Source organism: Talpa europaea (assembly GCF_964194135.1).
Source record: "Talpa europaea genome assembly, chromosome: 9".
Lineage (NCBI taxonomy): Eukaryota > Metazoa > Chordata > Mammalia > Eulipotyphla > Talpidae > Talpa > Talpa europaea.
In genome coordinates this window covers 6,489,475-6,502,236 of record NC_140076.1, presented here as the reverse complement: position 1 = coordinate 6,502,236, position 12,762 = coordinate 6,489,475, and the positions used below count along the sequence as shown (strand labels likewise).

At 52.1% G+C, this 12,762-nt stretch overlaps 1 protein-coding gene across 1 annotated transcript; it reads right to left on the bottom strand.

The window, feature by feature from the left end:
• Positions 1-5,753: 5,753 nt before the first annotated feature.
• LOC311176219 (arylacetamide deacetylase-like 3) lies at positions 5,754-12,474 on the bottom strand (the record flags this gene model as incomplete). Its single annotated transcript, XM_084241513.1, has 4 exons — positions 12,321-12,474; positions 9,638-9,854; positions 8,190-8,253; positions 5,754-6,528 (listed from the first exon to the last, which is right to left on the bottom strand). Exons 1-4 carry the CDS (start codon positions 12,447-12,449, stop codon positions 5,754-5,756), a joined length of 1,185 nt encoding a protein of 394 aa, XP_084097639.1. The 5' UTR covers positions 12,450-12,474.
• Between the last annotated feature and the right edge of the window lie 288 nt (positions 12,475-12,762).

The following is a 12,762-nucleotide window of genomic DNA, read 5'->3' as shown; positions in this document are numbered from 1 at the left end:
CCTCTCTCAGAGCCTGAGGATAGTTTTGGAAACCCTGGCTTCCAACTATTAGGAAGTTGGTGATTTTGTTCTGATTGCTAGGTAGCACCAGAGATCTTTCCTAGTATCCTTCCAGAGCTGTGCTTTTTCCCAGTGGGTCTCTGGGAAACTGAGTGGGGGTGGTGTGAAATGGCTCAACAGTGTGGGGTGCTGTCTCTTTCCAGTGCCGCACGTCATGGGGATCCCATGCCCCGAATTCCGTGCCCCGGGTCTCAATTCCAAAGCGCTCAGATCCGGGATGCGGGCGGTATCCCAGTTCAGTGTCCACAGAAATGGAGCCGTTTGCACCCTGCTCCCATGCCCAAGTGCCTGGCTTTTGATTACTCAGTGGGGGTCATTCACCTCAGTGACGGTTCCCACGTGTCTCCCCATGAATATAGGTCGCGGGCACGGGAATCTGGGCAGCTATGATCCGCATATGCTGTTTGAGCACACACGTGCTTTTCCACACAAGCTTGCCAGCTGGCCTTGGGCTATTTGTAGGTCTCCACAGAGTCCTTATCTTCCTCTAATGGCACCCAGAGCCATTTGCTTACCTCCATGGAGATTCCTGCACGGTTCTCCACAGTTGCTGTTCACGGGGTGCAGCACCTGCAATAGTTCCTTTCCACTCACAGACCCACTTGATCTGTAGTTTTTTCTCATTGTTGTTGTTTTCTTTCTGTTGGTCGGAGTGTATCAACTTTGTGAGTGGGGGAGGGTAGCAGGGTTCTGAGCTTTCCTCTCTTTTTGTCCTCTTTTATGGCAACTTTCCTCTTGGAGCAGTTTGCCAGAGTCGCCTGTTTATCTTCTATGTCCTGGTTTTCACAGGAACCTTCCGCTTTTCCTTCCTATTAACTTGTTTTTATGGGAGGACTTACTTGCAGCAATCCAGGGTGTATAGGTGCATGTGTGTTTCTCTGTGTATGCCTGTTTAAAAGGGACATATGAAAGAAGTCCTTTGTAACCTGCCCTGTCAATAAATATATTTCAGTCACAAAATTTTCATTGATTTTAGGATTTTCACAATTCTGTTATTTTTCTGGACTGTGAACTACGATTAGACAATGCATCTCTGATTTTTCCTAAATCTTTCATAACTTCAATTCTTCCCAGGAATAAATGTCTAAATGGAGAACTGATGCATCAAAGATAAAAGTATTTTCAGACTTTTGATACATCCTAACAAGTTACTCTTCAGCCAAATTGTTCAATGTACACTCTTCCCCAAAATAGACCCCAAAATGATGGGTCAGTGTTATCACCATCAGTGAATCTTATCATTATATTTCACATGAGCCAGATTTTTTGACTTTTTAAAATTGCATATCAGTGCTATTTCACTTTGTATTTATTTGAATCCAATTACCTGGAGTGCTGTTTTATATTTTTTGGTAATTTGAGTTTTCTGTGGACTCGTGATTTTATTTTGTGGGTTCATATCTTTTACCTACTTTTCTATTTCTGCTTATCTTTTTGCATTGACTTAAAAATATTTGTAAAGATACTTTTTCTAGTTGTTGGCCTTTTGGTTTATGTTGTTTTCTGCACACATGTTTATCATGATGCAGTAAAATCTACTGTCAGGCTTGAGAGATCCTTTTATGACACAGTGCCTGCGACTTAACACAATGATTTTGAAAGTGGAAGATGTCTCTTTCAAAATGTAAATATCCTAATTCGAGCCCAAATAGTGAAAAATACATCAGTAACTATGAGAGGGATTGGAACATCAATCACCATTGACGTTTCTAAGCATTATACCTTTTGCATGACCAAAACATACAGATGTGGGTTGTGGAATAAACACAGCAGTGCAGGTCAGTATTTTCTGCCTCATTCTCCATGAAATCTTCTTTTTTTCTTAAGCAGAAGGGGAATCAGAGACTCATAAGGACAAATACAAGACCATTTCCAATTTCCTGGACTCATCAACTACGGTTAGTAGTGCCAATGCTGTAACAAGTGTCCATAGAGGCTATTTCTCCCTCAACTCATGGATAGGGGGGCATATGGTGAAGGCCCCAACACCAGAGATTGTGGGGTCCATGTTCCTCCACCTCACCTCACCTTCCCCCAGGCTCTCACTGACCCCCCTCTGCACTCTCTGTATTCACCAGGATAGGGAAGCTGAGTAAGAGAACGTCGTGCCTGCCAGAGAATTTCAGAGCCAGAACACATCCCCGCGGCTTCCCTGACATGCCAGAGAACCTCGGAAATGCAGCTCTTTCAGCCGCCGAAGGTAAAATGTGACTGTTGACTGATTCCTGAGAACTTTCCAGCTATACAATCTATTTCCCCTAAGTAGGAGGAGATTGAATATAGGGAAATGGAGACTTGAGCTACTTGGCTGGGTCAAGGAAGCAAAGGTCAGGGGAGGGGCTTGATTTCCATCAACAGGAGCTGCTGTCAACCTTCCCACCTTGAAGACCTGCCTTCCAGATCTTACAGGAAGGTTTTCCTCAGGAGAGTCGTAACAGGAACATTGCCAGCAAGAGTCTGGGAAATGCCAGTTTCCAGCGCCTGGGCCCTAGACACAGGCAAGAGCTCAGGAGGGCGAGGATGGTGCTGCGTGCCAGCATCTGACACAGGAAATCATGCTAGTGTGAACTCGAATTCAGTCCCTGGAGCCTGGCCACCCAGCCACCCCTGCCCGGGCCGGGCCCATCGCTCCATGCCAGGTATCCCCACTCTATGTTCCTCTGGGCTGCCCAAGGTTCCTTTGTGTTAAGAAATTTCTAGCATCTTCCTCTTGCAGATTTTGTTGCAATGCTCAGTGGCAGAGTTTCACACTTGTGAAAGTTGTCTTCACCAGTTTGCTGGGGCAGCCTTAACACAATGGCAACAGTTGGGTGACCTCCTAAGCACTATGTATTGTCTCCGGGTTCTGGAAGCTGGATGTCCAGTATTGTGGTGAGGACAAGGCTGGTTCCTCCAGGGCTGTGAGGGAGAATCCATTCCCTCCCCCTCTCTGGTATTGGGGCATTTGACTGAAGCAGACATGTGTCCTCACATGGTCCTCCATGTGTGTCCGTGTCCAAATTTCCCTATTCACGGGGACACTAGTCACGTGGGATTAGGGTTCACACTAATGACTGCATTTTAACTAATGACATGCACAACACTATTTCCAAATAAGGTGACACTCTGAGATATTGGGGATGGGATCAACTCGTGAACCGGGAAGGGAATCTTATTCAATCTGTAGCAGCATCTTATCTTTACCACATTACCTTATGTCATGATGCTTTTTGCTTTGAATTCTACTGCACAAAAGTAAAAGCCAGGCAGTAAGTAGGGTGCTCCTACCCCTTGGAATTGGGGTGCCCCTCTCCCCTAGATGTGGAACACTCCTCTCTCTCTACTTCCACACCCATTCCTCCCTTGGGAAGAGAAGCAGCTTTTCCAAATGGAGATCTTGGGAGAAGTAACTGGGCAAGCTCAGCCCGCTGTGGACTCTGCCTGCCTGCGGGTAAGGGGCTTTCTGGCCGGGGTGGTCAGGTACCCCCAGAGAGAGGCGTGTGAATGTTAGTGCTGTCTGGGATGGGGTGCTTATGATCAGGCGGCACACCTGTTCCCACCCCTGAGCCACATTCTCTGATCATCAGCTTCATCAGAAAGAAGTGTGTCCCTCAGTTTCCCGACAGGAAGTAGATACCATGATAATGCTCTGGGCTAAGTGATTGTGAACCCCCATATTCCTATTAAAACCTGATCCCCAACATGATGGTGCTTGGAGATAGTTTCTTTGGCACGTGTTTAGGGCACTGGGGTAGTGTCCAACTCCATGTGGATAGTGCCCAGTGACTCCCCAGCGCACCATGTATGGACATAGCAAAAAGATGGCCACCAGGGACCAGGACACTGGCCCTCACCAGACACAGAATCTGCCAGCACTTTGATCTTGGACTTCCCAGTCTCCAAGAAGGGAAGAAATTCATTTCCACTATAAGCCACCTTTTCCATGGTATTTTTCTAACAGCAACTCAAATGCACTAAGACAACTCAAATTTGGATAATTTGCAGAGAGCTCAGCCAGGCGCAGTGTCAAGTTGCTGGGGGCTAGTAGCTGGTGACAGGGGCCTCTGTCCCATGCCAGGGCCATGGGGAAGAGTGGACCCCAGGCTGTGTGAACTGGGCTCCCAAGAGGAGCCAAGCCAGCAGCGGAGGCACACAGCTTGCTCACGGCCATCCCACTGATGGTCACTCTGTTTCCTCCCTAAACTTTCACCCCGGATGTTCACCACCACCCACACCCTCAGGGAAGCAGAGGGTAAAGGGATCCATATAAGTCAACACCCCGGGGCCAGAGTAGGGAGGTAAAGATGAGGAGACAATGTCACAGGACTGTTTTTAGCTCCACCACCTCGCCTCCTACTCTGCTTCTCAATGGTGCACTCTCAGGCTTACTGCTGAAACCAGTCACTAGAAACTCCAGGCTGGAAACAGTACCCATTTATTCTCCCGGTTCTGGCAGACCTACAGTAAATAAGGGCAATAAGTATCCTTATCCCAGTTTACACCCAAGGAGCTCAAGTCATTCCTCCAACAAGTTGTGTAAAACTCTCAGATCTCCCAGCTGCCTGGGTCCTCGAACTGTAGATAAGGAATTCAAGGCCTAATTCCACTAAGACACTAGAGAAATGAATTCAGTGGAGAGTCGAGAGCACATTCTAGGGGAAGATGCCGCTCGTTCATTCTTTGGCTCAGCCGCCTGATCGATATTTTTGTTAACTGACTATTGTCCAGCGAAAGAGTCTCTTCTTTTACAAAGCCGGGGAAGGGAGCACCTACCAGAGGTTCCCTCAGTGGTAGAAGATGATGCCTCATGGGGGCTAGGGGCACCCCCAAGACTGGAAGAGCCTCATGGTTGGTCCCCAAACACACATTCTCTCTCTGATTGGGGTCAATTTGAGTTGGTTTGGTGTCTCGACACAGAAACTGTTCTCCATATCCATCCCTTCATTTCCCACCGTGAACCTGAACACAGTTGGGTTAGGTGAGACTCAGCCTTGTGGGTCACTGCCTTGGACTCAGTTTCCCTCCTCATCCTGTCCGCTGACTCTCCATATGTTGCCTGTGGAAGGCAGCTGAGGCCAGAGCTCTGGAGTCAGCCCCCGGGTGGCTCCATGCTGTCATCATCTGTCACCAAGTGTCACCATGGAGGTCCTGTCCCTCCTGTCCTAAGGCTCCAGCCCAGCCAGTCATGACTCAGCTCTGAGGCTGGGGAACATCAGGGGAGGTGCCAACAGGAGGAGAGCAACACCAGTTTCCCCACACCCACCTGCAATCTGGACAGCAGTGCCCAGCCTCTGAGCCAGATTGGAGAAGGCCCCTGAGGTTGGCTATTCACAGGTCCAGGCCCAGGATTGCTGTCCACGGCCTGGAGCAGCCTGAGCAGCCAGAATGCACTCCGGGGTCCCTGGAGCTCGTCCAGCTCATCCACTCTTGTGGCCACTGAAGATTATCACTCAGATTTGTCCAACATGAAAAAGGCAGAAAGTCCCACCACACCCTTAACACCCCCACCCCATGACTGTCTATCCTGTTGTTCTTCCTTCAGATGTCAGAAACATGCAGCTGTGGTTCTAACTCTGGAGCAAGAGGAGATGGTGACCTTGACTCCCTCCTGAGCCCGCTCAACAACATGAATGTCCACACCAGAGAGGACGTCCTCACCCGTGGAGAACCTGTTCTGGTTCTGGTCTGGTCATGTGAGCGGGCCGGAGAGCAGGTCACAAGCCATTTATGAAGTGGACCGTCGCGTCCAGGATCTTCCTGGAGCAGGGGAAGGAGAAGAATGTCATGTCGAGGCAGGCGAGCACCCCATGGAAGCCGTCCTCCACGTGGTGCCAGGTCACCCGGACACCCTGGTCCTCCAGCCTCTTCTTGTAGAGCAGCGCGTGGTCCCGGAGAACGTCGTGCTCGCAGCTGACGATGCAGGCTTCCGGGAGCCGCGACACCACGTCGTCCTCCGCAAGCAGGGGCGAGGTCGAGACATCCAGGGCCAGGAGGCACTCCTGGTAGGCGTCCTCGTTCAGGGGCCCGGGGGTCTGGGGCTGGTAGCCTCTGGTCTTAAACCTCTCGGGGATGTTCTCTGCCCCCAGCCACTTCTGATACTTTGCCCAGACCTCCGGGGGCATGTGGGCATTTTGCAGGACGACGCTTTTCCACGCAGGGTTGATGCTCAGGTAGTTGCACCAACAGTAGAAGCCGAAGTCCAGACTGAGCAACGGGACGTTCTTGTTCTGCTGATAGGACGGGCTCTGGAAGTCAATACCTTGGAGGGCGGGGTAGACAAGGACCTGGGCACGGATCTTGGGGAGGTCTGGATAGCACAGGAGGTTTTGACAGACTATAGATGCCATCCCCCCTCCAAAGCTGTCACCATAGACCACGACGCGGGCTGGATCCACCCCGTATAGCTTCAGGGACCTCAGGAAGTGGATGGTGGCGCAGATGGAATCTCTTCCCAAAACTGGAAACCTGCACTGGGGGATCATGCGGTACCTAAGAAACATCAAGGAAGACAGTTGAACTCGTCGCCCCAGCAGAGCTCCAACACCTGTGTTTAGCACCCTTCACCCAGATCCCCCTCCCCAACCCCACACCCTCAACTTCCCCTTTTGAAGCCTCACCAGCTGAAGGTAAGGTGTGAGGCTGAATGAGGCGGCAGGCACACCCCAGACGAGGGGCGCGGGCTCAGTACCTGGGAGCTGCTGTTGCCACGGAACTCGGAGCCCTGGCGGTACTGAGGGCCAACAACCTGCCCATCCCCAGCCTGGCCTCTCTGCCCAAATCCCTGACCTTGTCTCCTGATTCCCCCGTTTTCCTGAATCTTCCATGAGCAACTCGAGCTTGCCAGGTGTGATTCTAACCCGTCCTGCCACACTCACAAGCTCCTTAGGAGACTCCTGAAGACGTCAGTGCCACTGGGGCCAGCAGATGACATGCCTGCCTACCCCAGGCCAGCCACGGTGGACCAGGGCACCCACAACTGTGCTGAGCATGACCTGAGAGCAGGTTGCCGACAGCAGATATGCCAGCCTGGCATGGCCAGACCTTACCAAATCCAAGAGAATCCATAAATATGGATTTGGGGAGACATCTCACCACTCTCAATGCTGGCCACACACACAATATGCACAAGGAAATTCTCCATGGGACCCACAATCTTTCCGCCAGACACAAGCTCTACCCATCCCCACGGTCCCGATTCTGGGCTCCCCTGGGTCCAGGCAGGACAGCAGTGCTCTCAAGCCCCACACCCTGTCTGCCTTGGATTCAAACAATGACTGTCACAGACTCGCTGGTATGTTCTACTGAGGAGCCAGTGGCTCGGCACAGCCAGGCCGTAGTGTGTGTGGGGGGCACCAATGGGGTCAAGATCACTGTTCCCTGCAGAAGCAGTTTTGGAGCCACAAATGATAAGGTGAAGCCTTTTTCCAGGTCTTTCTCCCTCATTCAGCATCTGTGTTCCTTCCTCTATTCAGCCAGCAGTGCCAGGAGGAAGCTGGCCAGTGCGCCCTGCAAGATGCTGGAAAGAGTTCCCTCAGCTGGTGCCCTTAAGCAGAAGTGCAGGAAACACCAATGGGCGGACGGGCCCTCCTTGTCCCCCCTCCATATGATGAGGGGTCCGGCCCCAGGGCAGGTCTGTCCCGTCTCTCTCTGCCCCACCTCCACCCTGTGTTTGAGGCTCCAGGTTGTTGGGAGACACCCCAGGGCAGTGAGGACAGAGCAGCTTTTGAATTCTTCTGGCTTCTTCAGCAGGTACAGGACTGAGAAAGGAAGACAGGACGTGGCCGGCTTTCAGCTGCCCTGTTGATGTACAACCCACCGCAGTGAGCCGTGGAGGGAGTGTCAAGAATCCAGAACGTGCAGGTCTGTCACCCCAAAGTGCTCTGGTTTGAAACACTGTCTCTGCTGTGCTTCCCAAAGCGGCTTGCCAAGGAATCACCACCCTACTACGCACAAAAAACCTTCGTTTACACTCACCAGCCAGGGAAGATCACCCCCCCAACACGCCCTCCCCCCCCCCCTCCTGCCTCCCTTGCTGTCTTCCTACTGGCTCTTCACAGCCTCCTCTCCTCCAGTAACCCTCCAACATCCCACCTGCCACCCACACCTACCTCCCGCCCACGTCAGGTCTCAGCCTGTGTCCCCGCACTCACCCGACCAACAGAACCACAGAGTCGCTCTCCTTGCACAGCTGACGGCAGATGCCATGGTGGGTCCCTAGAAAGTGGAAGGTTTTTCACATTCACTGGGGAGGCTGAGGGCAGCCCCTCTCAGCCACAGCAGCTCCCCCCAGCAATTTGGCAGTTGGTCCCCTCTCTGCCCCCACCCTCCTCCTACTCCTGCTGTTTTCCCCTGGGGCTCTGTCCAATTTCTTAAAGATGCACCCCAGGGCCCACCACTCCTGCACAATAGCTGAGGAGCGCTGGGCTGTGGGGATCAGAGGTTCAGGGAGGGACTCTGGGCTCACAATCGAGTTCAAAACCCAGCTCTGCCTTCTCTCAACAGAGCTGAAGTCCTGCCAGGCCAGTCCCTTCACTCCCTGGGGAGGGATTTCCTCATTAGCAAAGTGGGTAATGAGAATAACAGGACTGATGGGCTTTCAATGACCTTAAGGGCAGCCCTGGGGCCTGCTGCGTGCATATGAACATGAGAAATATTAACCAGTATTGGCATGACGTCATCCCTTCGGCAGCCAAACTGGCCCCACGACTCACTTAACCCCTTCGTCTCAGAGGCTGCTGCGGTGGACACGCTCATGGCCCTGTGGAAGTCAGTGCTGGTTTCTAAAGGGGGTGTCCTCCCAATCCACAGGGGAGAAGTGACGATAACAAAGTTGTCCCCATTTCCAGCTTTTCTCACATTAATTTTCTTAAAAATTTTGGCTCCTTTGTCTTTCTGTGGCAGAGTTTGTCTGGGCCATACATGTTTCCTTAATAGAAAAGTCCTTTCCAGCTAGGTAGAGGTGGTGGTCACAGCCTGGTGAATGTGGGGTATCCCTCAACTGTACACTTTTAATTTTTTTTTAAGATTTATTTATTTATACAAGAACCAGGGTAAAGGCCAGATGCGCGGGAGGGAGAGAGGATTCACCAGAGACAGAGTGGGGAGCAGAACAGGCCGACTGATGAAACAGACTGCTGAAGGGAGCAGTGGGCGAGACAGGAGAGGTCTGCCGTGCCATGTGGGACCCTCGCCGGCTGGCTGGGATCAAACCAGCAATGCAGAGGCTGCGGACAGCTTCACAGCGCCGCGCTCAACTGCCTGCGCCACCAGGGGAGGCCCCTCAACTGTACACTTTTAAATGGTAAGTTTTATGCTATGTGAATTTTATGTATCCTGACAGACACACAATACTCACATAGTCCATGCACACAATGTATTCCCTGCATGAGCAGCGTGTTCCATATACATGCACACGTGTGTCGCTCATCACTTCCAAAAAAGAGCTCACATCCCATATCTTTGATGTCTTTGCTCATTCAATGGGGAACCCGCTTGAGTCCCAGGTGCTGACAAAGCCCCAGGAGCTAGAGGGGCACCTCATGCTGGGCTCCACCCACTGAGGCAGGTGCCCTGGGGGCTGGCTGGGGCAGGCACTTACTCAGGCTCCCCATGATGCCCCCGCCTCCGTAGTAGAACACGATGCCCGGCCTGCTGGAGCAGGAGGTCGCCTTGGGCTGGTACAACTTCACCGGGATGGTCCCGAAGCGGAGGTCCGTGACCACGACCTCAGGGTCGTTCTTGAGCGGAGGCAGATCGTGCACGAAACGGAAAAACTGGGGCATAGAGCAGATCCTCAGCTTCTCTAAAATAGTGCCCTGGGGTGAGAGAAGAGGCAATATGGTGGGCGGGGGCTTCAGTGGGTCCTTGCTGCTGTCTGAGGCCTCACCTGTCTCTGCCAGAGAGGGGCGGCCCCAGCCCTGCTGGGCCCGGTGTCTCCACGGCACTGCATCAAGGCCACCCCACCCTGGCCACGCTGTCCACCCCACCAGCCCTCTCCTACGCCTCCCCCAGATGCCTTCTCCCCAGGCCTACAAACCCAGCTTCAGGTGCCCCTACCTGGAGCACCCCCAGGATCTCCCTGCTCCTCCTTGGCCCGGACATGACCTCTCCTCCAGGGAGAACCCCCTAGAGCCCCCACCCCACCCCGGCCAAAGTGGATTGGGACAACGAAGCTATCTCCAAGATGGAATTGCTGCGCTGTGGTCATGCTTTTCAGAGGGAGGGGTCTTGTCTTTTAGGGAGACCTACTGATATATTTTTGGATTAAATAATGTGATTTTCAGATTTTCCCGGTAAGGAATGGGGAAGAGGGGGCAGCGGGGGCACCGAGGACCTTCAGTGTTGTTGGTGCTGCAGGTGCCTCAAGCTCTGTCTCCCTCAGTTCCCACTGAACCGTTGTTTGCAAAATAACAGAAAAAAAATGAGCAAAAATGTGGACTGTCCCTGGAGCTGGCTCTTTTCCATGGCCTCTCCCCCTTTTCTGTGCCAAGGTCACTTAGGGTTTCAGTGACCCCGGTGACCTCGTCATGCATGGTTTGAAAACATAAAATGAAATATGTGTCATTACAAAGGCAATTTTATTTGACTCCACATATCAAGTAAATTGTGCTGTAATAGGGCCTCCTCGGTGGTGCAGTGGTTGAGCGCTGGGTTGCGAAGCTGCCCACAGCTTCTGCAGCGCTGGTTCGATCACTGGCCGCCAGGCGAGGGTCCTACATGGTGCGCAGACCACTCCTGCCGCCCACTTCTCCACTCAGCAGTGTATTTCGTCAGTCTGCCTGTTCTGTTCCCTGCTCTGGCTCTGGTGAATTCTCTCACCCTCCCACGCTTCTGACTGTACCCAGTGCTTGCACAAATAAATAAACAGATCTTTTAAAAAAATTGTGCAGTAATAACAATAACACATGCGGTTCAGACAGGCGCACTGTCACCAAGATGCAGCCACCTCTCCACTGTTACCCTTCAAAGGGACAGGAGCATAAGCAGTTTTTCACCAAAGTGCAAATGGCCAGAACCCCTCCTAACATGCCTTTGTACCTCTCAGTGACCTTGGAAGCTGCACTGCCAGCCTGTGGTCTCTGACCCTCGAAACAAGAAGACTGTCCAGTAGAGGTTATGGAGATAGGGCCATTTAGAACCCATGTGAATTCTTAGCTCTCTTGCATCCTGTCTCATGGGGGCTTGGGGATCCCCCTCGTGCATGTGGCCTGCTTCCCTTTTCTCACAGCCCGACAATCTGTGCAGCAATTTGCTCCTTGCCATGCCCACCCACCGCTTGAGCCTCCACGCTCCCAAGCACTGTCTGTCTGAACTCTGCTTTTCTCACTGTCTCCATCCCCAGAGTGGTGTCTGCCCGAGGACACGTGATAGTTGCAAAGACACCTTTGTGGAACAGATCAATCAGCTGCAACAAGGGGTTTCAGGAGCAATGTCTCTGCACCAGGGAACACACCCCATGGCATGAAGCCGGGCTACTATTCCTTTGTTTTGCTTTAGAAGAATCTCAACGACTGCATTTGGGAAGCTGAACTGTGCAGGCTGAGCGTTGAGGCCAGGGGTACCCTAGGTGGAACCTCGCATCCTGTGAAAGCTGAGCCTGGAGGTGAGATCTATTTGGCCCCAGTTTTCCTCCATTGGGGCATCTGAGAGCACAGGTGCTGGCAGCAGCTCATTAAGAACCAGATTTCCTATATTCAATTTCTATCCTTCCCTGCCCCTGCCACATGCTCTCAGGCATCACTGTTTACACATATGCTATGAAATGGCACACACCGGATGGCAAGCAGGATCTGACTCTGACAGGGAAAGTCTGTCTCTCAAAGCCCCAGTTGGCATCTACACACACGTGTATTCACTTGTCCTGACAGGTCTCTATGTGTCTAGTTTGCCATTGGCGGTGCTAGCTGGCAGGTAGGTAGGAATACGGGCCTCAGATTCAGAACAAGCCACCCCATCTTTAACGCGTCACAGAGCATCAAGTCTGTGAGGGGCTTAATTGAAGCAAGAGTGGGGCAGTGGGGAGAGAGGCTTCTCTCTTTTTCTGTGAACTGAGAAAATGAATCTTCTGAATCCTGAGGCTAAAAGCTGAGTCCCGCTTAACACCACCAGCAAAATGATAGGGATTATTATTCCCATGAGGATTACTAAGGTTTAAGAATATATTGCTCCTCCACCACCAGCCACATGATGTTTGTGTTTATTGAACTCGAAGCTGCTGGGATGTGTTTTCCCACCTCCCTTCTTATGCCTCCAGAGCAGCACGAAGAGTAAGAAAAACTCACCCACATCAGCAACAGCTGAAAGACACAATGGAGGAGCCGCAGTCTTATAGGGTAGTTGATGCTTGCAGGGATGTCCACAGTGACGAACTCGGTGCAGAAAACCCATACTGAAACCATCGCCAGGAGCATGCCAGCCAGCAGGAAGAACGGGAACAGAAGGATCAGCAACATGCTGTTCCACTGCAGAGGAGGCCGGGAGGAGGCTGGGAGGAGGCTGTGTCCTGGGCAGTCCACTCAGGACATGAGTTGGGGCCAGCAGAGCGGTCCACTTATACATCACTGCCTGCCCTCCACAATTCCCCATCTCGCACAAGCCCAGCCCTGCCCCATACGTCACAGACTCAGGTGAGACCTGGTTCTAGGACAGGACTGGTGTAGAGGGGAAAGTGTTTCTGCAAACTGACCCAGATGGAAATGAAAACTGCAGCTCACACCATGGGTC